Consider the following 26,028-nt stretch of genomic DNA (forward strand, 5'->3'; position numbering starts at 1 on the left):
AGTACTCTAAGCTGGCCACAGAGTTGCAAGGTTCCTGGGTGCTGGTGTTCAATAGAGAGGGTGTTAAAGGCATAATGCACTCCAGCCCAGGACTGTAAACTAGTCCACAAGAACATAATGGGGCCCATGTTTGTCTCTCTCCCACCAGACAGGGCCCTGGGGCCAATCCCTAACACGGTGATGGGTTGCTGACCAGAATGGGCGCACTGGGGACGGGGCATGGTGTGGCTGGGACAGAGCCTGGTGAGGGCCTGTGGGGTCCACTGAGGAAGGACAGGGCAAACAATGTCTCTGCAGAAGGATGCTGCACCCCTGCCTGTGCAGCAAATGCCTCCATGAACATATAGCAGAATTCACATGCAGAATGGAGGTGGCAGAGGCACAGTAAGCAGCCCCCGTCCTCTCACTCCACGGCATCACCCCCAAGCCTCCCTGCTTTGGCCATGGGGCATGGGCAGGAGAAGGAGCAAGGGGACACCTCCTCCCACCAGGACCCAGGACTCACCTCCCACCAAGGAGAATCGGGGTCACCTCGGAGCAGCTCTATCACATCACCTGTCTGGAAGGTCAACACTGGCTTCCCAGGAGGGGCTGGGTTACCATGGTAATTCTGCACAGCAACCATCTTGGGACCTGAGGATGATGAAGTAGAAGGGGATGGCTCACTGGCTGCTGGCAGCTCACGCCATCACTGACCCTTTCTGGTCTGTGGAAACCATGTCCAACACGGAGACACAGGTGCCTGCATCACTCTTTCTGTATCCTGCCCATATGGCTCCTACATATTTTGATAAATATCCTAAGTAAATTATCCACTCAATTAAGCAGTTCCCAGGCCGGGCGGTGGTGGCACACGCCTTTAATCCCAGCACTTGGGAGGCAGAAGCAGGTGAATCTCTGTGAGTTCAAGGCTACCTGGACTATAGAGTGAGTTCCAGGACAGCCAGAGCTGTTATACAGAGAAACCCTGTCTTGAAAAACAAAAACAAAAACAAACAGTTCCCAGAACATTCCAGTAACAGCTAATTCTTTTTAAATGGAATTTTATGTCTCTCCTAGACACCACTGAGCTGGGATCTGCAGTGTGGAACTGGGGAGGGGGACCCTCATGTTAAAGATGAGGTGCCACAGAACTGGTCAGAGGCAGGCCTGAGGCTGCAGTGGAGATCTAGGCTGAGCACCCCAGAATATGAGGCTACCCTCAGACGGAGTTCCATTGCACCCCAGTCTCACCCCAGATGTTCAAAGATGTCACCAAACTGTCTTGCTAGGCCCGGTCCAGGTTACCACGACCCAGCGAAAGTAACATCTGGGTGGGGCCTGGATTTCCCTGGATGCTCAGGCTTCATCAGGAATAACAGAGGGACAGAAAAAAATGGCAGTGATCCCTGAGCTTCATACTCGTGCAGGTTTGTGGGGCAGCAGCTCAGCACCTCTCTGAGCTGTGGATGGAAAGCCCTTGCCTCTCTGAAGGTGGGCCCCTACCCACCCAGTGAGAACCTAAGTCAACCGCAGCTGCCACCACCACGTCCAGGGCCAGCTTGTTGGGCGGACCTAGACTGCTGGGGTGGCTGAGTCCGGGACACTCACCTGGTCCTGCTCCAGGAGCATCCTGTGAGGACAAGGAACGATGGTTAGGGAAGGTCAAGGCAGGAAGCAGGAGGGCAGGGTCATGTCTTAACCTCCTGTAGGTCTCTGCAACACAATTTTCCCTCTCCCAACACACATCATACCTCCACCCTGTGCTCCTCAACCCTACTTCACAACCCCAATTCTCTCCAAGGTCATCCATCCTCCAGGCTCGGTCAGTCTGGACATGCCTTTGGACAGCACAACTAAGTGTTGTGTGATGGAGGCATCTCCGTGCCCTTGTGGGCCTGGTGAGCATCCATTCAAGGCTGGATAACAGGGGTAGACGCTACAGTTTGAAGGAGACACGCTTATGCTCCACAATGACTTCAGTGACCTGTCCCCATGGGTATATTGTGCCACACCCAGGCTATGGAGTCACCAGGGGAGCGTGCACAGGGACATGCTTCTATGCTGGCACAGCCCCATGCAAAAGGGAGAGTGGGAAGAACTCACCAAGTCTGCGGGAGAACCTGTAAAGGAAGTGGATCAGGGGTCAAAGTGGAAGCCTTGACAGAAGGGTAGCATCCACAGTGCGGACCCGCGTGCCAGCAGGAGCTGGCTGAGCTGCAACAGGCTCGTTTCACAGGCCCAGCCTCACACCTATGCGAGTTACCTTGGCAGCATGACAGCCATGGGGAATTTACACTGGAAGTCATCCTGCGATGGCCTGGGCTTTTTATTTTTACCTGGGCCAACTCTATCTGAAGGGTGGCAACTGACAGGGTCACCTGGTGGCACCTGGGATTCACGGGGCAATTTCCACACCTTGTTGGTGATACCTGCCATGGTACACAGAGATTCCAGGTCCCTGGTGCTATTTTCCTCTAATGCCCTTCAGCATACTCAAGGACACTGGTCACTCAGCTGTCCTGTGGGAGGGAAGACATACCCCCCAAGTCTTTGGTAGGCTGTCCTCCCACCTCAGCACGGTCAAAACAAGGGCCATGACAGCTAGCGTGTATGGCTGGTGGGACCTCAATACCCCCAACCATCATGGCTGAAGAGGCTCTGGGAATATCTGAGTCTTTTACAGACCCTTGGCATGTAACAGTGGGTAGCAATGTGCCACAGGATGGCAGCCCAGCTTCGCCCTGCCCAGGGAGGACCCTCTATGGAAAGGCTCTCAGGTGGGGCTGGCATCTCCTTAGGGGCACCTAGGCTCCCCACAGGGGCTACACAGCCCATCTGCTTTGGTGGTGGTCCTGTTACAGTTCACAGGGGGAAAGATGACCAACACCAAAGCTCAGCCCTGGAGGGAATCAGAGGAAAAGAAACTTGGATGGCAACAGAGGGTCAAGGGAACCATGGGTTACAACCTCGAGGTAGGGTCACAATAATGTCTAGAGCCAGCCGGGGTTTGTAATGACACAGAGGACACTGGTCTCTAGAATAAGGTAAAACAAAAGCCCCAACAAGACTGGGACCTGGGCACCTGGGAATGCCATACTCCACATGTCTGTTGGTGCCTGAAGGAACTATGACTAGCTCCCACACACACACACACACATACTCCCCCCCCCACCCCCCCGCCACATATCTCTATATTTTAAACTTTTTCTACAGGCAACAAGTATCTAATAATTAAAAGGGGGAAAGTAACTCTGAAAATGTATTTTCTAAAAAAAAAGAAAAAAAAAAGAAAGAAAGAAAAGAAAAATGAAAACATAACATAATACCAAAACATTGCCTTCAGTTATTTCTGTGGCTTTGCTTGTTGGTTTTGAGACAGACTTTCGTGTAGCCCAGGCTGGCCTCACATTCACTGTATAACTAAGGGTGTTTCTGATCCTGATCCCCTTGCTCCCACCTCCTGATGGTACCCCACCAACTCACACACCCAGCCTTTATTTCTAAATCAGCTCATTGGCCATGTTTCTTTTCTCTTAGGTTGAGACAGGGTTTCACTATGCAACCTTGACTGGCCTCAAACTCAGAGTTCTGTCTGCCTCCTGGGTGCTGAGATCACCTTTTAGAATCACACACTAAGTGGAAAGTTAACTATGGCAGCAGCCTTGCACGAGGGACTCAGGACCACAAGAGGGCGACATTGACAAAGTCAAATGCCACTGTCAAGACTTAACTTCTGGGGCTGATCTGGAGGTGGCAACTACTGTACCAGTGACACCAGGACTTTGTCAGGCACAAAAGGACTGTTGCGTACTGCACGGAGGGCAGATGCAGGGCTGTCCCAGTGCAAGAAAAATCCAGCCACTCTTTAGTCCTGGGACTCAGAGCAAGTTGTCCTCCTCTGGGTGGTTGTACAGCCGCACCTCCCCAGCAAGGGCTAAGGGGCTCCCACTCGAAGCACAGAAAACAGGGCCTGGCACTCAGCAGGTGCCACTACCTATGCTGAGCTGTCCCTGGGACATGCTGTCAACATCCCACACCTGCCCATCAGAGGAGAAAGTTTTGGGGGGACGGGGTGGCAGAGAACTCTTCTAGCATGGCCAAGACCCAAGGCAGATTTTGCCTCAGCATCACAGAGAAAAAAAAAAACAAAAACAAAAACACAACAAAAAAGCCTGTGTTTGCCTGTTCCCCGTCTGGGCCACTGCTCAGGGCGGCCCTGACAACCTCTCAGAACTGTCATAGGCCACTGTGAGATGGAACACCCTTCCTAAAGCTCCAAATGCACCCCCAAATCAAACACTTCTATCCTCTTAGGTCTAGTTCCTGCCCTTGTGGCCAGCAAGGCTCAGCCTTCCCCCTGCTTAAGCCTGAGGCTGCCTCATCTGACAAAGGATTGTGAGAACTAATAAGCATGAGCGTGCCCATGTGCACTCTCTAGCCAAGCTGTGATGGACAGGAGTGGGAGCCGGCTATGACAGGGATTTAATGGTAGGGCCCCCACATTCCTGCTGAGAATGCCCTGTGACCCGGGGCTCGGTGTGCATCAAGGGAACCATGAACTTCCTTCCAGGATGGGGCGGAGGAAGGAAAAGAAGGGTGGGTGGAGGGAAGTCACAAGAGCCACAGCTACAGCTTTTGACAATCCCTCCCAATCAGGTCTCTTCCCATCTCGGCCTCAGTTCTTCTCCTCCAACCCTCTCCTAAGGCACAGAACTGTCACGGGGCGAAAGGCAGATATGAGCAAGAGGTCCCTATGATCAGGGACAGCGGTGGTGGGGCCCATATCCACATGCTGGTGGGTACTCACTGATCTTGCAGGGGGGCATCACCTCCAGGCACTCCTTGTGTGCCCCGACGCCACATCTGGTACACAGGTAACCCTGGTAGAAGGTACCCCTGGAAAGGGTGGGAGAGGGTGGGAGGTAAGGTGAAGGTGCAGCTCCCTGCACTCAGCCAGTCATTATCCATGTCCCCAAAGCACCTGCTGTCCCCTGGCCACCCCAGCCTGTCCCCTCACTCCATGGTCCCCAGCAGGGGCCCACCCTCTGCTGGACCCAACACTCCCAACAGCAATGGCTGCTGACCCCAGTGCTTGTCCCCTGGTTCTTTGAGACATCACATGGGACTATGGTGGGAGGTCAGGTGCCAGGGTGTCACAGCGCAGCTGAGCAGAGTGTCCTGGAGCCCAGAGTTGGGCAGGGAGAAGAGACCCACCTGAGGAACATCTTGCAGGCTTTGCAGTTGGTGGTCTTGTCAAACGTGTACATCTGGAAGCTGTGATGGTTGGCATTGGCCTTGTCTGGCTTGATGTTTGACCTGGCAGAAGGGGAGAACAGGCACTCATGGGCAGATACTCTCTAAGCCCACAAACACGGGGACAACTGCATAACAGCCCTGGCTCTCCCCACAAACAGCATGAAATAAGATTAAGGGCCAGGGAGGGGGGCTCAGGCCTGCACCATGCTGGCCTGAGAGTGCCCGCTAGGTGAGGCAGAAAGTTATTCAAAATGGCCCAGAAGTGTCAAACTTAGTATGTGTATGCAGTTGTCTCTCCTTGTCCAGAGTTTTATCCACAGTCCAAAGTGGACTAAAACTACTACATGGAAAATCCCAGAATTGAGCAGCTCACATGGTTTTGCTCCTGTGTGAGTCACATGATGAGATCTCTCTAAGTGAGGACATGGGTTGTCCTCTGTCATTGTATTCACCTGTTGTAGTCACTTAGTGGCCAGCTGGTAACAAGCCAACTGTCACAAACACACTGTACTTGCATCCCAGTGAGTTGTACTCTGCTCACCACCAGCCCCTGGGCAAGCATAGTGATCGGCGATTTCATGACTGCACTGTGTAACTGTCTAGTAACTAGTTCTTAGTTATTAATCGTACCTATACCCTGCAGCCTACCACAGGTCTGCGCACTTAAAAAATTGTGTGGGAAGCCTCAGGGGGTGGTGTGTTCCCCAGAAATCCCCAAGCCTGGCTGCCTGCAGGGTTAAGAAAGGGCGCACACCACACCGCTGCCCTTTGCCCTTTCTTACCTACATGGGACACTGTTCTGAGACTTGCAAAGACAAATCCCAGGTGGACCCCATTACCAAGTGTCACCCCTGACCAGTCAGTCACTACCTAGCTGTCAAGCATGAGGTTCAGCCTCAATGGTTGTGTGTGACTCATCTAGCAAGACACCTGATGCCACCTGGGACATCTGGGAGAAGACAGCTGGTACCCCGTGGGGAAGAGGCTTGTCCCACATTCAGTATCAGAATCACCTCCCACCACCCTGCCTGAGAGGGTCAGGGTGAGCCTCCTGCCCGAAACGCACATGGCCATCTCGAACTGCTCCATCCACTTCCGCTTCATGTCCTCCGTCTTGCAGAAGAACTGAAAACCTTGCTTTCCTTGGAGGTGAATCAGGTAGAAGCCATAGGACCACTGTGGGGACAGAGGCATGCTGGAAGCTGGCACGACTTTGGATACCGTTAGGTGTACACAAGTTCTTTCACTGGTGTGCCTATGTATAACATGTTCTTGTGTACACACACACACACACACACACACACACACACACACACACACACACACGAGCACGCGCTCTTGCCTGGCTGCATGCATCTTCCCACATGTGAGAATGAGGATGTACTGTGCTCTTCCCTGAGCAGGCCAGGGTGCTCTCATGTATGAAGGTGCTTAGGTACATGTGCCTGTGTAAACGTGTGCGCCTATACAGTGACTAAGTGTTCACATGTGCAGGAATACTTGTTTCTGTTCCTGGACAGAGATATGTCCGTGTATGTGCACCCAAACCTATGTTTGGGTGTCCATAGCTCCTTTCACATGTGTGTGCATCATGTGGGCATGTGTTCTGCCCTGTAGGTCATGTTCTGCACACAGACCCATATGCACAGGTGTGTATGTAGTACCCTGTACACAGATCCTGTTGGACTCGAGGTCCTGCATGGATGCGTGTGTATCCTGCTGTGTACACATGTATGCATGTGTCCTACTGTGCCCATGCATGTGTGTATATGTATGCAGGGACCCTGCTGTGTGCACTTGTGTATACACATATGTAAGGGGCTGCTCTGTGTGTATGTGTGTGTGTCCCCATGCTCAGGGCCCACCCTGTATCAGGATATCTTAGCCTTCTTCTACTCCTTCTCTGCTGTCCCAGGGACTCCCCAGGAGTGGTACCCAGGAACCAGCCTAAGATCCTTCCATAGCCCCACCCACTCATGTGCACTTCCTCCCCAGGAAGGTAGATCCTCAGTTAAAAACAACAGGAAAAGGAAAGGCCAAAGGCCGAGGTCAGATGGTTGAGGGTCTGACCAAACAGAGCAACCCAGCAGCCAGTCCCACCCACTGGGCTGGCCAGTTCTCCAGGCTTGAGAAAAGGGCTTCCATAAAGTCTGGCCTGCGGACTGTTCAGTGACCCCTGACCTTTACCTCCCAGGAAGCAAAGCAGCTGGCTTCCAGGTCACACCTTCTGCAAATCAAGTCTTTTACCACAAATATGTGTCACTTTCTTGATTAAGACAGAGGAAGGAGGCGAAGGGGGTGGAGGGGCATGAGCCTGGGCCTACTCAGGCCCATGGAACCCCAGACCAGAAGTTTGTTTGAAAAGGTCAGCATTGAGCAGCACCAGGGGCGGGGGAGAGGCACATTCCGGGCAAGGGAGGGGTACACCAGGGGCTTACCATCTTCCCATGAGACTAGGAAGCATGAAGAGGAGAGGAAAGGAAGACACGTCAGTAGGGGGTAGCCCAGGATAGCCCAGGATGGTAAGAGTGCAAGCACTCTAGGCTCTTCTCTGCAAGGCTTGATTGACAAGAAGCCCTGGGCCTTGGAAAGTAGCCTCTTGTTTCAGACTCTAGAGTTAGGAAGAGCCTGTGCATGGTTGGCTGCATCCTGTACAGGGCCTTGCAGAAGGTCAGAGCCTTTAGCGGCTGGGCGCTTGTCCCCAACCCAGCACTGCTGCTCACAGACGGTGCTGTGCTCAGAAGCCTCAGAGAAGCAAGACTGGCCCAAGATAGGCTGCTGTGCATACCATTCCCACAGCCACACCCCCTTGTACCCACAGTCCCTTCTCCCAAAGTCCTAGTCCACGGGATTTCAGAGCCTGACAACCCACAAGCCAGGCCCAGCAAACAGGACAGAGCAGGAATGGAGCGCGAGACCACGGGGAGCTAAGTCAGGTCCACTAAGACTAAAAGCCAAGGTTGAAAACTAGCCTATTCCTGGTGCCCTGCCCTAAGTAAAGTCTCCCACTCAGTATGCGGGGATCTGGGGTCCTAATGGTGCCTACCACCCACCACGGGAACCATCTGCCACAGTCACCATGGCAAAGGGAAGACAGAGTCCTGCAAGGCCAGCGGGCTCGACCTCCGCTCCTCCCTTCCTCCCCTCCCCTCCCCAGGCCCACACCTCTCTCCCTGCCCCTCCCCAGGCCCATACCCGCTCGCCCTCCCTCCCCCCGCCCCTCCCCAGGCCCGCACCCGCGTGCCCCTCTCTCCCCACCCCTCCCCAGGCCCGCACCCACCTTCTTGACGTCCTTGTTGTGCATAGGGTCATCACTCATCTTGTGGAAGAGCAGCTCAATGACCTCCTTCAGCTCATAACTGTAGCCCTTCCTCTTACACACGATAACCACCTTGTCAAACAGGAACAGATACCTGACCAGATAGTGCGCCGCACGTCAGTACGGCCATGCTCTGTGTGAAGAGCCTGCGTCCCTGCCTGACTCCAGACAGCTAGCTGTCCCTGAGACACGTCAGCGTGTCAGACCAGAGCAAGAGGGCCAGGCCAAAGCCTGCACACGCTCTCCATGCTCCAAGGTGAGGGCCCTCCTTTCTGCCAGGCCCACAGGGCACAGGACACTTGGTCAGGTCTCCACCGTTCCCATGAAGTCCTCCTCAGGACCACCTCCACGAAGAAGGTCCTCAGCGTTCCATCTTGACCTCCCTTGGAGCACTATTCAAAGGCCATGCCAATTCTCTCTGCTCTGACCCCAGCCCCCATAGATACCTGATTTGCCCCTGACTTGCCCTCTCTACACCCACTTGACAAGGAGCTCACGGAGCCTCTAGGCAGCTCCCCGGAGGCCAGACCGCTCCACTTCCCACCTCTGACTGTCTCCCAGCCCAGCTCAGGGCCCACCACAGGCAGGGCAGGGCCTCTGCATGGCTACTGCTGACTGGTACATATATGACAGGCACATACAGGCTCGTGTAGAGAAGAAAAGAGGTGGCTAAAAGCTGCACAAAGCCTACCATGCTTCGCTCTCCCCGCAGGAAGGTCTGTCTCGGACCACCCGGGCTGGGGTGCCGCCCCTCACCCTGCTCACCTGTCCTGCTTGGTGTGGTTGACTATGGAGCGGACTTTCAGTTCCCCATCAATCTTCGGCCTCCCAAATTCCTCCAGCTTCACTTGCTGGGGAAGGAGATGAGCGTTAGCCTGAGGGCGGGCAACCTTTGCTTTGCTGGCCAGGCAGGTACATGGGCATGGCCAGGGAAGGATGGCAAGAGCCAGGTGTGAACTAGGAAAATGAGCCTACAGTGTCTGGGTGGTGGGTGAGGGGGCCCAAGGCCATGAGGAACCTGAGCCAAGCCTCTTCCCCACTCAGAGGGCCACAAAGGGGACTCCCTTGAGCCCTGGGAACAAAGGGCAATTGATGGCCTGGTCATGCTCACAGACAGCTGTTGTATGGAACTCAGAGCTGTAGGAAAAGCCACAAGTCGAGTCCTAAGAAAGTAAAGAAAGAAAGCAAATGGCACTGCTGAACTGAGTGGCAGCCACAGGCTGGGGTCCAGCCAGGGGTTAATCCTCCACAGGAAGCAACCCTGTGCCCCAACCCTGCTACCACTGGGCTATGAAGTTTCCATTTCCAGTTCTGTTTGGACTGTGCCTCTCTGTTTTGTTTGATAGAGAGAGATCAGCCTCTCCACCATCCTCTGTGCAGCTTTCAAGACACCAGTCTACTCAGAAAAAGGCAGGGGGTAAGTTCAAGGGCAAAGTCAGACTCCTAGGTCTGACTTCAGTGTGGCACAGGCTGGCCTTGGCACCTCACGGGGTGGGGCTCGCATCTGCTGGGGGACTCTGCTGTGCCTCTTTGTCCCCATCACACAGGACATATAACTCCAGGCGCCTTCACCTGGAGACACCCCAAGGCTGCATGCCAGGTGGCAGTCTTGCCAGGAACACCAAGATCCATGCATCACTGTTCTTTTTAAGACAGGGCCTGCTGTATCCCAGACTGGCCCGGAAGTCACTGTGTAGCCAAAGATAAGGCTGAGCCTCTGCCTCTGCCCTCCCCTTGCCGGGTAACGGTTAGTGGTTCCGAGTCCCAAGTCCAGTTTACTCTTGGCCCTGTGTGTGCAAGGCAAGCACTCTGCCAACTAAACCACACCCACAGCCCTTTCCTTGTCATTTAAAGAGCAAACGTGACTGGCAACAACAAAGGGAAAACCCCACTGTGTACAAAAGTGGCTGGCTTTCCACTGTGCGGTGATTAGAAAGCAGGGGTGATTGACAGGGTGCCTGGACCCCACAAATGCTCCTGCTTCAGGTCACACCCATGCTTAGAGACGCGCAAGGCTGTGAGGTGGAATCAGATGACATGGCCTGGAGGTCTCCTGGTGAGCCAGGACTGCAGAGGGTTCCTCTGTCGATGAAGATGGGCAGCCAGCCTAGATATGAGGCTTTCGGCTCCCCAAGCTCAAGAGTGAAAATCACCAGAAAGGGCCGGGCGTGGTGGCGCACGCCTTTAATCCCAGCACTTAGGAGGCAGAGGCAGGCAGATTGCTGTGCATTCTAGGCCAGCCTGGTCTACAAAGTGAGTCCAGGACAGCCAAGGCTACACAGAGAAACCCTGCCTCAGGAAAAAACAAAAACAAAACAAACAAAAAACACACCAAAAACAAACAAGCAAACAAAAAACACAAAAATCACCAGGAAGGGAAAATGACAAAACCAATGGTTCTGTGTCAAGGTGACTCTGGGCATCAGAGATGCAGTCACACTCAGGTGCTATTAGCATCTGATGGGTGGGGGCAAGAATGTGTTTAATGTCTCCTAATGCAGAAGACGCCAGCACAGAGGGATCCAGAGCCAGCGTGGAGCTAAGCAGGCACAAGTCCCTCTCAAGAAGTGGGCTAGAGAGGGTGTCAGTCCTGCCCGATGGAGCACCCAGACTAACTCCCAGATGAGAGGAGATTTGAGGGTCTGCCCCGCTCCTGAACCAAACCTTGCCCATCATGAGGGCAGAAAAACTGATGGGGAAAAAGGAGGGCCACAGAGTGGGTGAAGCCTCCTGCCTCTGGCCGGTACACTCGGTGGCAAAGACACAAAGGGGTCCAGGCTGGGAACAGGAACTGGGTTGTCAATGGGACTTTCTCCATCTGCTCAGCCCTCCTCAGGGATGACGTCAGGGCATAAGGCGTGTGTGTGTGTGTGTGTGTGTGTGTGTGTGTGTGTGTGTGTGTCTTTCTGTCTGTCTGTGTGTGCGTGCACGTGCCTGCCACCTCTGCAGGCCAGGCATGCCCTGTGCCACTTCCTCCTGCTCCATGGCAGGCCCCACAGGCAGCCACTATGGTAGGTAAGTGCATGCAGAGGGGGGCCACCTGCTTACCAGGTTCTCTATGGAACACTGGAACTCACTGATCTTCTTCAAGGTCTCTTTGTCCCGTTTCACTTCGTTGATGTACATGGCCAAATCCTGGAAATCAAGACAGGATCAGTGCACCAAGTCACACAAGGGCTGGGGGATGAGGGGGATGCGACCTCCAGCCCCTTCCTGTTGGGCTGGTCTTTTTATGCACTGTGTAAAGATTGTCTTCGTGTTACTCAAATGCTGACTTCTGTTCCCGCAGAGAGCTGAGTACAGGCCAGACTTCAGTATTATTATTTTTTAGCTGTATCATGTTTTGTAAACACTCCCTCCAACACCTTCTGGTTGCTTTAATGAAGAATTTAATGGCCAGTGGCAAAGGCAGGAAAGGGGGGCAGGACTTCCAGAAGAAATGGAAACTCAGGCACGGGAGGAGCCACCAGCCAGACATGATGGAAAAAACAGGTGCCAATACTAAGAGACTGAATGGTAATAAACCACATGGCAGAATATAGATTAATAAATTTAAGATAAGCGCTAATTGGGAACAAGTTAAAGATATGGCCAAGAATTAATAATTAACAAAAAGTCTCCATGTCATCATTAGGAACTTGTTGATAATTGGCACCGGCCCAGCTGGTCATTCCATACCCCTTTTCCATCTTGCCTTGAGAGTTCCAGGCCACACACAAGTGACAAGGGAGGAAGCTAAGGCTGAGAATACAAATTTGGGACCCCCCCCCCCAATCCAGGCTCCTCAGCAGGCCTTCTCTGTCAGAATGGAGTCGTAGCCCAGCACAGTTAAGCCACAGTGGGCCACAGATAGACCTCTCTGCTCCCATGAAGCCCCAGCCCCACCTCCCCTGCAGAATGCCTGCAGGTATTCTAAGTGGCTGGAGGAAGGAGGTCCCTACATGCTACTGTAATCTTCCACCAGGGGGCAGTGCTCACTTTGCTTCAGAAAGTTTGAAATGGCCTGGAAGCGGTGCACAGTAGTGGCTGGGACAGAGCAACAGCAACCCTGCCCAGAAAGTAGAGCAGAAAGGAAATCCCCAAAACACAAGAGCCTGATCTACATCCTGAAGCCAGTTCCTACCTCCCTCATGGCCTCTGTAGCTACTGGAGTCACTTCAAGGGCCAGCCCTCCAAGCCTTGTACCTGACAGCTCCCTACCAGATGCCATGTTGTATGCAGTTTTGTAGTGCCTGGGGTTTGTTCCAAATCAACAGCAGAAATAGATCTGAGCTTATGTGGCCCTGTGCACACCTGACAGAGGCCACAGAAGTGCATGTCTGAGATGAGGATTCCCATGGAGACAGAGTATTAGAGCCCCAGAGGAGAGCATTGCAGCCCTGTGGGTAACCCAGTTCTGGGGCAGTCAGTGGCAGTTCAGACCCTGGATGAATGAATGATTTCCTGCTTTACACTGGGGACATTAAAGTCTTTTAGATTCCCTTCTGTACTAGCTGGTGTTTTACAGAGGGCACTTCAACTGAGGAGCTCGCTGCACCAGTCTTGTGCGGTCATGACTGTGACTGATGACTGAGGTGAGAGCACAGCCCACTGCGGGTGGCACCATTCCTAGGTAGGCGAGCTAGAGAAGAGAAGCCAGAAAGTGAGGTTCCTGCCCTGACTTCCCTTCATGATGAACTGTGACTTGGAAATGTAACCTATATTAAATCTCCTTCTCCCCTAAGCTGCTTCTGATTGCGTTTTCACAGTGACAGAAAGCAAACCAGAACACATTCCGAACTTTGAAGCTGTAAGAGGCGCCTCCCAGTGATGCAGAACACCCAGGAGTGACGAACTCTCAGTGGAATGTCAGAAGCTACCTGATGCCTGGCAACTGAATGCTGGAAGAGTGGGTAAGGCTGGGGCTCAGGGTGGCCCCTGTGCCTATGAATCACGTGTTCCAGGAATGGGTAGCTGACATCCAGTTGTGTCTGCAGTGGGTAAGATGTTGTCCCTCTGAGGCAGTGACCTCAGTACTCAGAGGAGACAGACAAGAGTCCCCTGTGTCAGCCAGGGCACCCATGCTGACATAGAACACACAAAACTGGTGCAAACTTTTCCAGCTGCACAAGGCCTGCTCACTGAGCACTTCAGGCAGCCTTGAGATACTGTGTCCTCCCCATTGAGCCTGGCAGCCGTGTGGGGAACAGATTGCAGCTCCTCACTCTTCAAATGAGGTGTCTTGGGAAAAGAAGAGGTTCAGGGACCAGAGGACTCCTCAGGGGCAGGTCAAGGCTGCAACTAACTGCTTCTACGGCACTGAAATGCCAAAGGGATCTCGCCTGTGTATGGCATTGTACCTTGTGTAAGACATGGGAGTCCGTGAGAGGAAACGTATGGCTGTGGGGCAGCCTGACAGTCCCTGGGCTAAAGAGTCTGGAGGGGGACCTTCTTGGACAGTATGGATGAATGGGATGCCAGCAGGTGGGTGAAGAAGAGGACATGGCCTGAGCACACGTTGGGGTGAGAAAGACTAGAACATTCCTAGGAACCCGAGGGTGGCCAGGCTTGTCTGGAATCTGAGGCTTTCCCATTTTACACAGCTTCAATGACGCCGGCCTGTTTCAGAGAGCAGGGGCAGCCACAAAGGCTCTTGAGCTAGGCAGGGATGTGTGCTGAGCTCCTGATGGTCACGGGGTATCAAACAAGGCAGGTAATGGCCGAACAGGGGTCCTGGAAGCCGGCGTGTGACAAATAACCCTTAAGCAAGTGACTGAGGGACAGGGCACGGAACAGACCTTCAGCAGCAGAAGCCCAAGCAGATGGAGCTATGCCCTGAAAACCATTGATGGCTCCAGCAGACACCTGCAAACACAGGACATGGGGGGACAAGGGGAACTGCTGCTAAGTGAAGCTGGGGACTTTGGAGACACCATCGTGTAAGCCTCATGCCACCCCTAGTGCCCTGTCTGTGTTACCCTGAGCAGATGTTGCACTTTGCCAAAGAGCTCAGTTTAAACCTGGGAACCCAGACACACCGACGTGGGCACTGCCCTTCTCCGACTCATGTTACCCACCTGCATGGCCTCCAGTGCTTCTTTGAGCTGCTGTCGTTCTGGCCGGTCTGCAGAATGGCTCAGGAGTTCCTATGGGACACACACAGAGAGAGAGAGAGAGACAGAGACAGAGACAGAGACAGAGACAGAGACACAGAGAGAGACAGAGACAGACAGACAGATAGAGAGACAAAGAGAGAGAGGGAGGCAGGGAGGGAGGGAGAGACAGAGAGACAGAGAGAGACAGAGCGGGGGAGGCAGGGATGGAGAGAGAGACAGAGACAGAGAGACAGAGACAGAGAGGGAGGCAGGGAGAGAGAGACAGACACAGAGAGAGACAGAAAGAGAAACAGAGAGTGAGAGACAGAGAGAGAGGGAGGCAAGGAGGGAGGGAGAGACAGAGACAGAGAGAGAGAGAGAGAGAGAGAGAGAGAGAGAACACCCAGGGTCAGCCCTCAGGGATCCAGTCCTGTCCCTAACCCTACCCAGCACACACAGCAAGACCCTCAGGACAAAGCCACCCACCAGCCCAGCTGCAGGTTCATCTGCTCAACTCCAACAGAAATGGGATCCTTTACGTAGTGGACCTCTCTGCCAGGAAGCTCAGAGACTCAATCAATGTGCACAGTAGCTCTCCTACCCCTGGTCTGAGGGTGCTTTTCTGTCTCTTCCCACTATGCTAACGTTTCTTTTCTTATTCATAATTTTCCTTCCAGTTGCCATGACAGGCTTTCATGGACTCCCTGATGAGCCCGTGCTGCACCCTGTTGCGGCAGAGCTCATGCAGCAGAGCCGTGTGACACGGGCATGGTGAGCAGTTGACATCCTCACCTTGAGCAGCAGGTGGTACTTCAGCACCCGCTGCACGGGCACCACCAGCAGATCTTGCAGCTTGAACTTGCCATCCTGGACCTTAAGCGTGCACTCCTGGTGTGAGAGAGCAGTGAGCAGATTAGGGGTACTCTCCCAGGGGTACCCCACTGCCAGCCACATAAAGAGACCTCAGCCTGGATTCTCAGGGCCTTCTAGAGTATGTATGTGGGTGTCACAGCATGTGACATACCACCCCTTACATCCTGGGACAAGCTGCACCCCACTGTCCAACAGTCCCTGCTGGGGCCAGGCCTTACAAAGGATAGCCTGTGGATCTGATATCTGCTCCCCGAGAAGACAAGAGGAAGGGGGACTCATAGAAGGCTGTGAGGTTATGTAGGGTCCCCTGGGGTGCATGGACAGGAGGAACAAGCATCACATACCACCAGCACTCAGGCTGGATCTCTGAAGACAGAGCTTTCCTGACTACGCAGGATGTGGACACTCTTGGCCCTGGAGGCGAAGAAGAGCCAGGAAGGGCTCAAGGGAGAAACTAGCAGACAGAGGCAGATAAACCGAAGCCAGGGAAGGAGGCTCAGTGTATCAAGTTAAGTCACCTAGATCCTGTCAAGGACCTGGGGTCAGCAGAGGCTAAGGTCAAGTGTCACTGACTGAGATGTACTCGTCCCGGCCTCCACAGCCTCTAAGGCTTATGCTATGTTCTAGTTTGGAACATGTATTCTGGAATTGCCCCAACAAAAGGGGGGAATCGCCGCAAAACCAAAGATGAGTGTGAAGGGAAGCTGGTGTGTGTCTTGAGCCTTGGCCGGCCAGCTGTGCCAGGCCAGAGTACTGGGATGCCCTGTTACCTCCACTTTCTGCCTGAAGTCCTCCCGGCTGGCAAGGAGCTGGTTCAAGGTAGTCTGAGCATGTTCCATGTGGCTGCAGTACTCTCCATAAATCAGGAGCCTGAGGAGGGGACAACAACATGTACACAGAGACACACATGTACACGTACGTACGTACACACACACACACACACACACACACACACACGGGCAATGATCACGTGAGACCTTTATACCTGCTTTCAGCCTGTATGGTGCACAGGCAATGTGAACACGCATGTGCCCATGCATGTCTACGATTCATGCAGCTGCAATACCCTGACTCTTTCTCAGGCGGGCTGGAGCACCTACTGTCCAAGATGGCTCTGCTCCCCCTACCCTCTTCTACTTTCTCCTCATCCTTTAGATGACCGGATTATAAGGAGGACTCCCAAAACATTAGCAAAGGAGGGTTACCCATGTCCCCTAGCCAAGGAGGCCAACTCCTACAGGCCTACTTCGAGTCATGATCTATGTTTCTACCTCTGTTCTGGAAAGGAGCAGCTGGAGCAGAGAGAAGGCTCTGCCTACTGGGGCTCTCTGCTTGCCCCCGGGCCTAGCATGGGGGCCATTCATGGCTCATGTTCATCCTAAGGCCATGAAAAATGGGGTAGCCTCTGGTACTTCTTCAGGGTGTCAATGGCCACAACCAGATATGCAAGACCTGTGCCCAGCCAGAAGCAACAGGGTCCCAGCTGCCCTTCTGCTCCCCTCCACCCCATAGCCCACATGTCGCCATCTCTCCTTGCCATTCAGATTGCCTTTTTGGTACATACACTAGTCCCTTCTTTGTCATCACCTGGTTCCATGTGCTGTCCCCAGGGGTGACAAGGGAGCAGCTAGCCCAAGACTCCCTCCTGAGACTGCCCTAACCCACACATGAACCCCTGTAAGGGTGGGCGGTGCCAAGTGAGAGTGTTATCAAATGAGAGTGTTATGGGGCAGGCATGAAAGCAGCCACCCCTCCTTACTAGGCTACTATTCTCTGGACAGCAGAGTTAAGGGTCCATTCTTCACCCAAGGTTACTGAAGCCCCAGTGAGCTGCCAAGACAGCAGCAGCTATGTGTCAACCTGGCGGACCCATACAAGGGGCTTATTGGGAGGCTGGGCCTATCCTTGGCCCCAGTTGGGCTCTAGCAGCCTTGCAACAGCCCCTGTCCATTGGGACTCTTAATCCCTTGGGCAACAGATACAGGGGTTGAGGCAGTTGGCAAGTCACTCAGGAAGAAGCGCTTCCTGAGATGCGGGCGACCAGGCTGTCTCTAGGCAAGTCTCTAGTCCCTGGAGTGGGGCTTAGAATGCGTACACCTCCCTCTCTATATGTTTGAATACTTGGTCCCCAGGTGGTGGAACTGTTTGGGAAGGATTAGAAGGTGTGGCCTTTGTTGGAGAAAGCGCCCCTGGGGGTGGGCTTTGTTCCCTGGTGTTCTCTCTGCCTCCTGTTTGAAGATTTAGACGTGAGCGCTTAGCTGTTCCTGCCCCCATGCCTTTGTCCCACCACTGTGGTGGTTTGGATAAGAATGGCCCCAGAAGCTCCTTAGTCATCAGGGAGTGGCATTCCTTGAGAAGGATTAGGAAATGTTCCCTTGTTGAAGGGAGTGTGTCACTAGGAGTGGCCTTGGGGTTTCAAAAGCCCAAGCCAGGCCCAGTGCCTTTCCCTGCTGCCTGCAGATGCAGACATAGAACTCTCAGCTACATCTCCAACATCCTGGCATCACAACATTGCTAGTTTGACAAGCATGACCCTGTCAGGGCTCCTTGTTCATCCATGGGACCCCCAAAATGCCTTTGGCCCTACCTATCCTGAGAGATATGTGGCTACAATCCTAGCATAAGGAAGATAAAAAGGAGTTGCAGTCTTAAAAGGGGCCTGGGGGTGGATGTTGAGTCTTTGCTTAGCATACGGAGTCCAAAACTGCTGTGTAGCATGACCCACCTGCCTCCTTGCCTATGTTGGGTTCAGGAATCGCTGTGCCCTGAAGCCTTTGATGCAGCAAGCAGGGGGTTTCCTGCAGATTCTCCCCTGACCCTTCTGTCCATGCACAGAGTACTTCTAAGCACAGACTCTAGAGGCATACTTTTAGTGTTCCTGAAAACTGAACAAATGTTCACTCTGAGAGTGCTAGAGGAAGTTGTCTATGGAAATAAGTGTTAATGGGTCTTCATCTTAACCACCAACATTTAGTACTCTTAAGAAAACTACTGGAGGGGCTGGAGAGACGGCTCAGAGGTTAAGAGCACTGGCTGCTCTTCCAGAGGTCCTGAGTTCAATTCCCAGCAACCACATGGTGGGTCACAACCATCTATAATGAGATCTGATGCCCTCTTCTACGGGTGTGCATGTAGGCAGAGTACTGTATACATTAATATAAACAAATCTTTAAAAAAAGAAAGAAAGAAAGAAAACTACTGGACTGGGCAGTGGTGGCGCATGCCTTTAATCCCAGCACTGGGAGGCAGATATTTGTGAGTTCGAGGCCAGCCTGGTCTAACAGAGCAAGTTCCAGGACGGCCAGGGCTACACTGAGAAACCTTGTCTAGAAAAACAAAACAAAACAAACAAACAAACAAAAACTATTGGGCCTGGAGAAATAACTCAGAGGTTAAGAATAATTCCAGCTCTTGCATAGGACCTATGTTAGGTTCCTGGCACTCATGTTGAGTGGCTTACAATTAAAACTCCAGCTCCAGGGGGATCTGATGCCCTCTTCTGGCCTCCATGGGCACCTGCACTCTTGTGTACTTATCCACACACATACACATAATTCAAAATAAGAAAAAAAAAAAATCACTCATAACTTGAAAAAAAGGCCACAGAAACACACTTAACTTCAGGCATCTCAGACAATACGCATCTGTCCTAAACCATAGGCCCACCTTGGAATACTTCCATCTGACCACTGCTCTCTATTGAGACTGGGGGCCATGAGGAGGGGAAGACATGACAGGACACCCAACAAATGAGCATCTTCACAGAGGAGGCACTTCAAAGCTTTGGGGAAGTGTGGGTCTCTCTTGTGGTGGAAAGCACAAAAGCCTCCACCTCTACTCTGTATCAGGCCAACCTCCCTCCACTCCCTGCTGGAGAGCTACAGAGCATGTGAGCATGCGTGGCTAAAAGGGGGTCGCAGGCAAAGAGGTGTGGCCTCTGCACTTCCGGACACCAACTTCTGATCCCGCCAAAGAAAAGGCCCTGTTTTCAAACAATCCCCAGAGTGTCAGGGATGGAGTAGAGCATGTCAAGTAACCCAAGCGCAATGCTTACTTGGGTTTTAGGCTTAGTGGCTACAAACATTAGCCACCGTGATCCCAATAAGCTAGAGATGCAAAGAGGGTTGCAGGGAGCGCCCAAGTCTCTACTATCTAAGTGAGGCTTGGAAGGGTGGACGTTCCCAGCCCTCCAAGCTGTGATGGAGAATTGGTGGGTAACAACCCTGGTTATACGTTGGGGAACCACTCTGCCTGCCAGCTGCCTGGGGATGGTGTAGAGAGGTATACAAGATCTCCCAAAGACAGAAGACAGCTGAGGCTCCGGTCCAGCCAGCTGTCACTCACCTTTCCTTGAATTCTAGAAAGACCTTGGCCAGGGTACTGCCACCAGCCATCATGGACACATCGATGGCTCGAAGAAAGCTGTGATGCACCTTGATGAGGTCCTAGAGGAGAGCAGGGTGAGTGTACAGCCAGGCACAGCCAGGCCCCGCTGGCCAAACACACCCATGAGGTGCTGTGGGGCTCGCCCAAGCCTGTGAATGCTCGTGTCACTCAGCAGGGAGCTTCTGGCAGGCACGTCTACTTTTTGTCTTTTTGTTTTTGTTTTTGAGGCAGGGTATCTCTGCATAGTCCTGTCACTCATTCTGGAAACCAGGCAGGCCTTGAACTCAAGAGATCTGCCTGCCTCTGCTTCCCAAGTGCTGAGAATAAAGGTGTGGGACACCACTGCTCGGCTTTCTAACTTTCTGACATTGCAGCCCAGGCCATCAACAGAGTTGGCACTCAAGGCTCACACAACTTAAGTACAAAAATATAACATGAGGTAGGCGGTGGTGGCGCACGCCTTTAATCCCAGCACTCGGGAGACAGAGGCAGGCGGATCGCTGTGAGTTCGAGGCCAGCCTGGTCTACAAAGCGAGTCCAGGACAGCCAAGATAACAAAGAAAACCTGTCTTGAAAAACCAGTGTGTGTGTGTGTGTGTGTGTGTGTGTGTGTGTGTGAGAGAGAGAGAGAGAGAGAGAGAGAGAGAGAGAGAGAGAGAGACTTATATATAAACAATGCAAAAGAAATCTTAGAATGTTGTAAGTAAATCTGAGATTTAGTGTCAGGCTGCACCCTACCTGGGCCATACACCGCCCCCAACCCCCCCACTCTGAACCACAGGTTGGACACCCTGTTACAGTACCCAGCACACAAAGAAGCCAGAGCACAGTGCAGGGTGCTGCCCGGACCTGAACCAGGTCCCGGGGACATATGGCAGCTGCCTCAGGACAGACTTGCTGTTGGAAGATGGAGCTAGCAGCCTCGTGGCCTCCCTGCCGCTCTACGGTGTGGCCTGCGTCCACTCACCTCAGTATCTCCTTGGCCTGGAGGAAGTATGCTTCCACAGGTTTCACAGCAGATACAGAACAGTGCTCAGCACACTAGCCACCTGCCCCCCTCCACTCCTCCCAGCCTCTCTACTGTCCCAAGTCATTTGCCCTGGTTGAGGCCCAGACAGTAGAACGGACACTATGCTCAGCCCTGTGTGGGAGAGTAAGACTCCCCTACCCCCCACACCCTTGAGCCAATGGGAGGTGGTAAGGAGCCAGAAGCAAGCAGCATGCTCTGGGGGCATCCACTCATGTGTGGCATCTGGAGTTGTAAGCCAGCTGCCTGAGCAGGTTAACCTTCGCACAGGGTCATCCGGTGCACACAAGTGCTCAGACACCTGCAGGGCAGAGCAGGTGTGAAGCACGCGTCCCTCTGTGTTAGCAGAAGCCTCGCTATTAGTCCCCTCCAGAGCTGTGTGAACCTGTGTGCAGATGACAACTAACACAGCAAGTCACATGGACAACGCTCAGGCCACACCAGATGCCTCATCTTCTGCCTCCTGAAGCCACTGTCCCCAGTTTGGGAAGCTATTCCCCGCTCCCCAATCTGTCAACCACAAGCCAGCCACAGCTCTGGCAGGCCCCAGGGAGATTGTCTTGGGAGACAGTTGCATGCCTGGGAAGAGCATGCCAGAAAGCTTACCTCCAGGTTGATGAAGACGGCGGCCATGTCCGCTGGGCTCAGCACCAGCCGCAAGGGGCCCATGTAGTTCTGGAAGAAAGAAGTTTATGCTATAGCTCAGTATGCATGGCGCTTGCCACAGTCAAAGCCAAAGCTGCCAGGCACAGGGAGGCGATCAGCACTCACTGGGGAGCACATGAAGAGAGGGCAGTATGGGACTGCACAGTGGGCAAGGCAGGCTGGGACAGAGACCACAACCCACAGCACAGCTCTGCAGAGGCCACAGTAAGGCCGGCCTGGGCCAAGGGGCAGTGTATCCCAGGACCCTTGACTGGTGGCTCCTCACCTCACCATTGTGGCTGCCCTGGGGCAAACTCCACACCAGAGAGCAGCCAAGAGGATTTCAGCCTGGTGGTGCTGTTGCTCTTTACAAAAGGACACAGATTCATCAGGAAGATTCAAAAGTCAGACCTATTCCACTGGGAGGTGATGGGGGCTAATCGGATGGGTGCAGGTCACTGGCAGCACTAAGGCCCATCTCACCCAATGTGTTACATTCCTGGCCACCAGCAAAGGAACCAGTGTGCCCCAATGGGCAAAGGGAGGCTTAGAGAACTTTGCTCAAGATCTGGCCTCATGGGGCTGGAGAGATGGCTCAGTGGTTAAGAGCACGGGATGCTCTTCCAGAGGTCCTGAGTTCAATTCCCAGCAACCACATCTATAATGAAATCGGATGCCCTCTTCTGGCATTTGTAGACAGGGCACTCATAAACATTAAAAAAAAAAAAAAAAAAAGATCTGGCCTCACAGGTTCAAACCTACAATTGCAGTCATGGCTGGCTTATCCGGAAACACAGAAGAAATACCGGGGAGGCTAGGAGGATTTCTACAGAAGGGAAGGGAGACTCGTTTGTGTGGGAAGGTGATGGCGAGGCATAGGGGCTGCTATCCCATAAAACAGTGGGTCTTAACCTTCCCAATGCTGTGACCTTCTAATACAGTTCTTCACACTGTGGTGCCCACCCCCCCCCCGGCCATAAAATTATTTCATTGATATTTCATAATTGCAATTTTGCTACTGCTATTAATCATAAGGCAAATATATCTTATGATGCAGGACATCTGAACTGAGACACCCCCAAGAGGTGGGTGACACCCGCTGGTCTAGAGTCACTTAAGAAAGGAGCTGGAATGGAGGCACTGACAGGCTCAACCCATCCTGTGGGCGGGTCTGTGGGGAGCCAGCCTGATTATTAGTTAATGCAGAAGGACCCAGCCCACTCTGAGCAGCACCAGCCCCTGCCCAGGGGTCTTGGGCTGTTTAAGAAAGCTGGTTAAACATGAGCCTGTGCAGCCGGCAAACAGCTTTCCCGCACGGTTTCCGCTTGAGGTCCTGCACCGATTCCCTCCGTGGGGACTGTAATCTCAAAGATAGGGTGAAATGAACTCCCCTCTACCATGGGCTTCCGCATGAAGTGGTCTCACCTTCTCAATGTCCTCCAGGGTGCGGTAGTACTTGGCCTCGGTCTCCTGAATCTCTAACAAGCAGCAGCTTCTCTTGTCATCCTCAGTCATGCCCATTTTCTGAAGGAGACATGAGACGTGAGGCAGGACCTAGCCACCCAGGTACCCACTGCAGGCCATCTGTCTGTCCCTTGAGTGCCTGGCTACCTGCCCTACAAACAGGATGACACCTTCCCAATAAGGCCACAAGCTTACTGAGTGCACAGTGGGGGTCACAGCCCCTTCCCGTTATCTGTGGTTGAGGAAACTGAGGCACATGAATAGGAGAGGACGTAATGAGAGTCAGCACCAAGGAAGGCGCGGAGGCCCCTAGACGCCTGAGCACTCGGCCCTGACTCTGGGACAAAGGCCTCACTAGAGGAAGGTACCACATACAGGTGAGGTGTCCTCATGGCACTTGTGTTAGTGGGTCAGCTCTGTCCAGCAGCTGGCACTGACTAACTCCTAACTAACTGACCCACAGCTGACCCATTCTGGCTTCCCAACACCAAATGTCCCACAGGCCAGACTTTTGGAATGAGCCACACACCTCTAACCAGAAGGCCTGAGGTAACAGCTCATCAGTGGTTCACCTGGGGACATACCTCTACAGCAGGGAGGACAGGGCCTGACTGGGAGACAGCCTGTACTGGGTAGAGGGAGGCGGGCTGTGGTAAGATTTAGAGCTGCTTTCTTTGGTTCTCCAAGCTCAGAGAGCCTGGTCTGCGCTCCCAGCTGAAGATTCAGCTACCCTCCTATTGGTCCTAAGAGGCCCCCTATGCTGTGCACTGCAGCATTCTCAAGTGCTGTGCGACACGGAGCTGAGACTTGGTGAGGGCCATAGCTATCTGAGGCTGCGTAGGGTTGGGGGGGGGGGTGTATGGATGAATCTCAATCCAAGATCCTATCCAATCCTGTGTGCCTGGCAGTGTCACCAAGAATATGGTCCAAACCTTCATCTATGGCCTCTGCCACCTTCCCCACAGGTGGGCGGACAGAGCTGGCAGGAGCCCACTCAACCTCGTCTTACCTGCAACTTACCTGCATGTATCTGATCTGAATGCATGGAAGAGCAAACAAGATTGAACCAGTCAGCAGTGCCCACTGTCCTCTAAGGGCCACCACGGACAGCCCACCCACTGCCACCCCAAACCCCAATAGCTATGTCACAGACCTTCCCAGAGCCCACTGGGGAAGGGCCCAGACCACAGCATAAGGACAAGTCAGTCTCCGTGCTAATCCTCGCTGCCTTTAACCTCACGTCATAGAAGTTGCATTCCAATTTACCTCCCACCTAGACAGTTTGCTTCAGCTAGTTCCAGACATGATGAGAAGGTGGGGGAACTCGTTGTTGCTTCTCTGAGCATCCTTAGAGCAAGAAGTCTACATCCTCTCTGTGGATGGACTAGGCAGCCCAAAAGATCCAGCACCAGCACTGGACACTAGAGCATCGGCTGTCTTTTTATTTATTTATTTTTCCTTCAGGTATATAAACTATTAACAGCAAAGGCCCAGAGACTTATTTCTTCTTGGACACACCCACAGTGCGACCCCAGCGGCGAGTGGTCTTGGTGTGCTGACTTCGAACATGAAGACCCCCAAAGTGGCGCAGACCCCCGTGGGCTCTGATCTTCTTCAGCAGCTCCAGATCCTCACACAGCTTGTTGTCCAGACCGTTGCCCAGGACCTGGCTGTACTGTCCGTCCTTCTGTCTGTTCAGGAACCAGTCTGGGATCTTGCACTGTCGTGGATTCTGCATGACGTTCAGCACACGCCTCTGCCTCAGCCTCCGTGAGTTCTTGGTGAGGTCAATGTCGGCTTTCCTCAACACCACATGAGCATATCTGCGCCCCGCACTCTTGATGGCAGTGATGGCAAAGGCTATTTTCTGCCGCCCATCAATGTTGGTGTTGAGTACTCGCAGAATGTGCTGGAACTTCTCGGGGATCACTAGAGACATGGCGGCGGCACAAGCGGCGCCCTTTAGGGCATAGACAGGCATGTCCTGCCGACCTGGGGTTCTTCAGGACCAGGGACAGTGACAGGCTCTGGGGAGTGCTGCAGGAGTCTCAAGAGAGAGCCTGATAGCTGAGCACAGGAACCCCTCAAACATGGCCACAGGCCACTGTGCCTGCATACTGGTATTTACCCCCAGTGTACCCAGCTTGATGAGGACTTGAGAGTGGTGAGTGCTTAACCAACCTGGTGGGACTTCCTAGGCCATGTCAGGAGAGCTCTGGGAAAGCCCGGAGCAGGCTTTCTATACTGAAGCCTCTCCCACCTGCTCTGGACAAGCAGGAGCCCTGAGCATGATGGGAAGGAGACCATTCATTAGACTCTCAGGGACAAATGTGCACGATGTTCTCCAGGGTGGTGTGAGAAGCCGCAATGCCCCAGTACAGCCGTCCATCTCGCCTCAGAAGACAGGGACGCAGCAGGCTACCACTAGCCTGGGAAAGACTCTCGAGGCTCTTTAAGATTCTTTTCTCAGCATTTTGTTTCTCTGCCACCAGCTGGAGGCTCCCACACAGATGGGAGACAGAAATATTGGCTTTTGATAAATTTCCCACTTCTTCAGGAACACAAATGCGTTAAAAAGCCTCTATAACTGACAAGTGGCAAGGTGCCCACCTTTGGGGAGTCCAGGGGTGTGTGGGAGCTATGGCCCCTCTAGGGCCCACCTCTCTGCATCCCTCCAGGGTGGAACCCCCACCTTCCTTACAGCAGCTGTTGGCAATAAGCCGGAGCTGGCACAAACCGTCGTCCGCAAGATCATTAGCCAAGGCTGCGTGAAAATAAATGCCCTTCAACATAAAAGGCGCGCAGCTGGCCGAGTGCGCCTGCACCGGTCTCCTCGTTCTCCGCACAAAGAGGTACAATGAAGTGTGCTTAGTGGCACTGTGTTAGACTGAACACAGCGTTACTATTTTAAGGCTCTCCACATAGGCAGGACTGAGAGAACCTTCTAAGGAATTTTGTAGGCACCCTGCTGTAGGGACTCAACAGCCATAGGGCACCTCAGA

At 53.3% G+C, this 26,028-nt stretch overlaps 2 protein-coding genes across 3 annotated transcripts in view; both read right to left on the bottom strand.

Moving 5' to 3' along the window:
- The window catches only part of Vav2 (vav guanine nucleotide exchange factor 2), a 168,711-nt gene that overhangs the window by 12,524 nt on the left and 130,159 nt on the right, over window positions 1-26,028 (bottom strand). For both annotated transcript variants that reach the window (XM_051166421.1, XM_051166422.1), the window contains exons 6-20: window positions 22,988-23,086; window positions 21,524-21,592; window positions 19,849-19,949; window positions 16,275-16,374; window positions 15,424-15,519; window positions 14,614-14,682; window positions 11,606-11,692; window positions 9,323-9,408; window positions 8,519-8,651; window positions 6,305-6,414; window positions 5,197-5,298; window positions 4,790-4,878; window positions 2,086-2,102; window positions 1,591-1,612; window positions 506-633 (exon numbers count right to left, since the gene is read on the bottom strand). In XM_051166421.1, the coding sequence (XP_051022378.1) occupies window positions 506-633; window positions 1,591-1,612; window positions 2,086-2,102; window positions 4,790-4,878; window positions 5,197-5,298; window positions 6,305-6,414; window positions 8,519-8,651; window positions 9,323-9,408; window positions 11,606-11,692; window positions 14,614-14,682; window positions 15,424-15,519; window positions 16,275-16,374; window positions 19,849-19,949; window positions 21,524-21,592; window positions 22,988-23,086 (1,308 nt within the window). The remainder of the gene's footprint in view (window positions 1-505; window positions 634-1,590; window positions 1,613-2,085; window positions 2,103-4,789; window positions 4,879-5,196; window positions 5,299-6,304; window positions 6,415-8,518; window positions 8,652-9,322; window positions 9,409-11,605; window positions 11,693-14,613; window positions 14,683-15,423; window positions 15,520-16,274; window positions 16,375-19,848; window positions 19,950-21,523; window positions 21,593-22,987; window positions 23,087-26,028) is intronic.
- Window positions 24,525-25,257, bottom strand: LOC127207095 (40S ribosomal protein S18-like). The gene has a single exon (XM_051166419.1). It carries the CDS (start codon window positions 25,005-25,007, stop codon window positions 24,525-24,527), a length of 483 nt encoding a protein of 160 aa, XP_051022376.1. The 5' UTR covers window positions 25,008-25,257.

This window comes from Acomys russatus, chromosome 24 (assembly GCF_903995435.1).
Source record: "Acomys russatus chromosome 24, mAcoRus1.1, whole genome shotgun sequence".
Lineage (NCBI taxonomy): Eukaryota > Metazoa > Chordata > Mammalia > Rodentia > Muridae > Acomys > Acomys russatus.

What these genes read in the sequence shown, in the direction of transcription:
- LOC127207095 (XM_051166419.1), bottom strand. Translation starts at nt 25,007, where the DNA reads ATGCCTGTCTATGCCCTAAAGGGCGCCGCTTGTGCCGCCGCCATGTCT.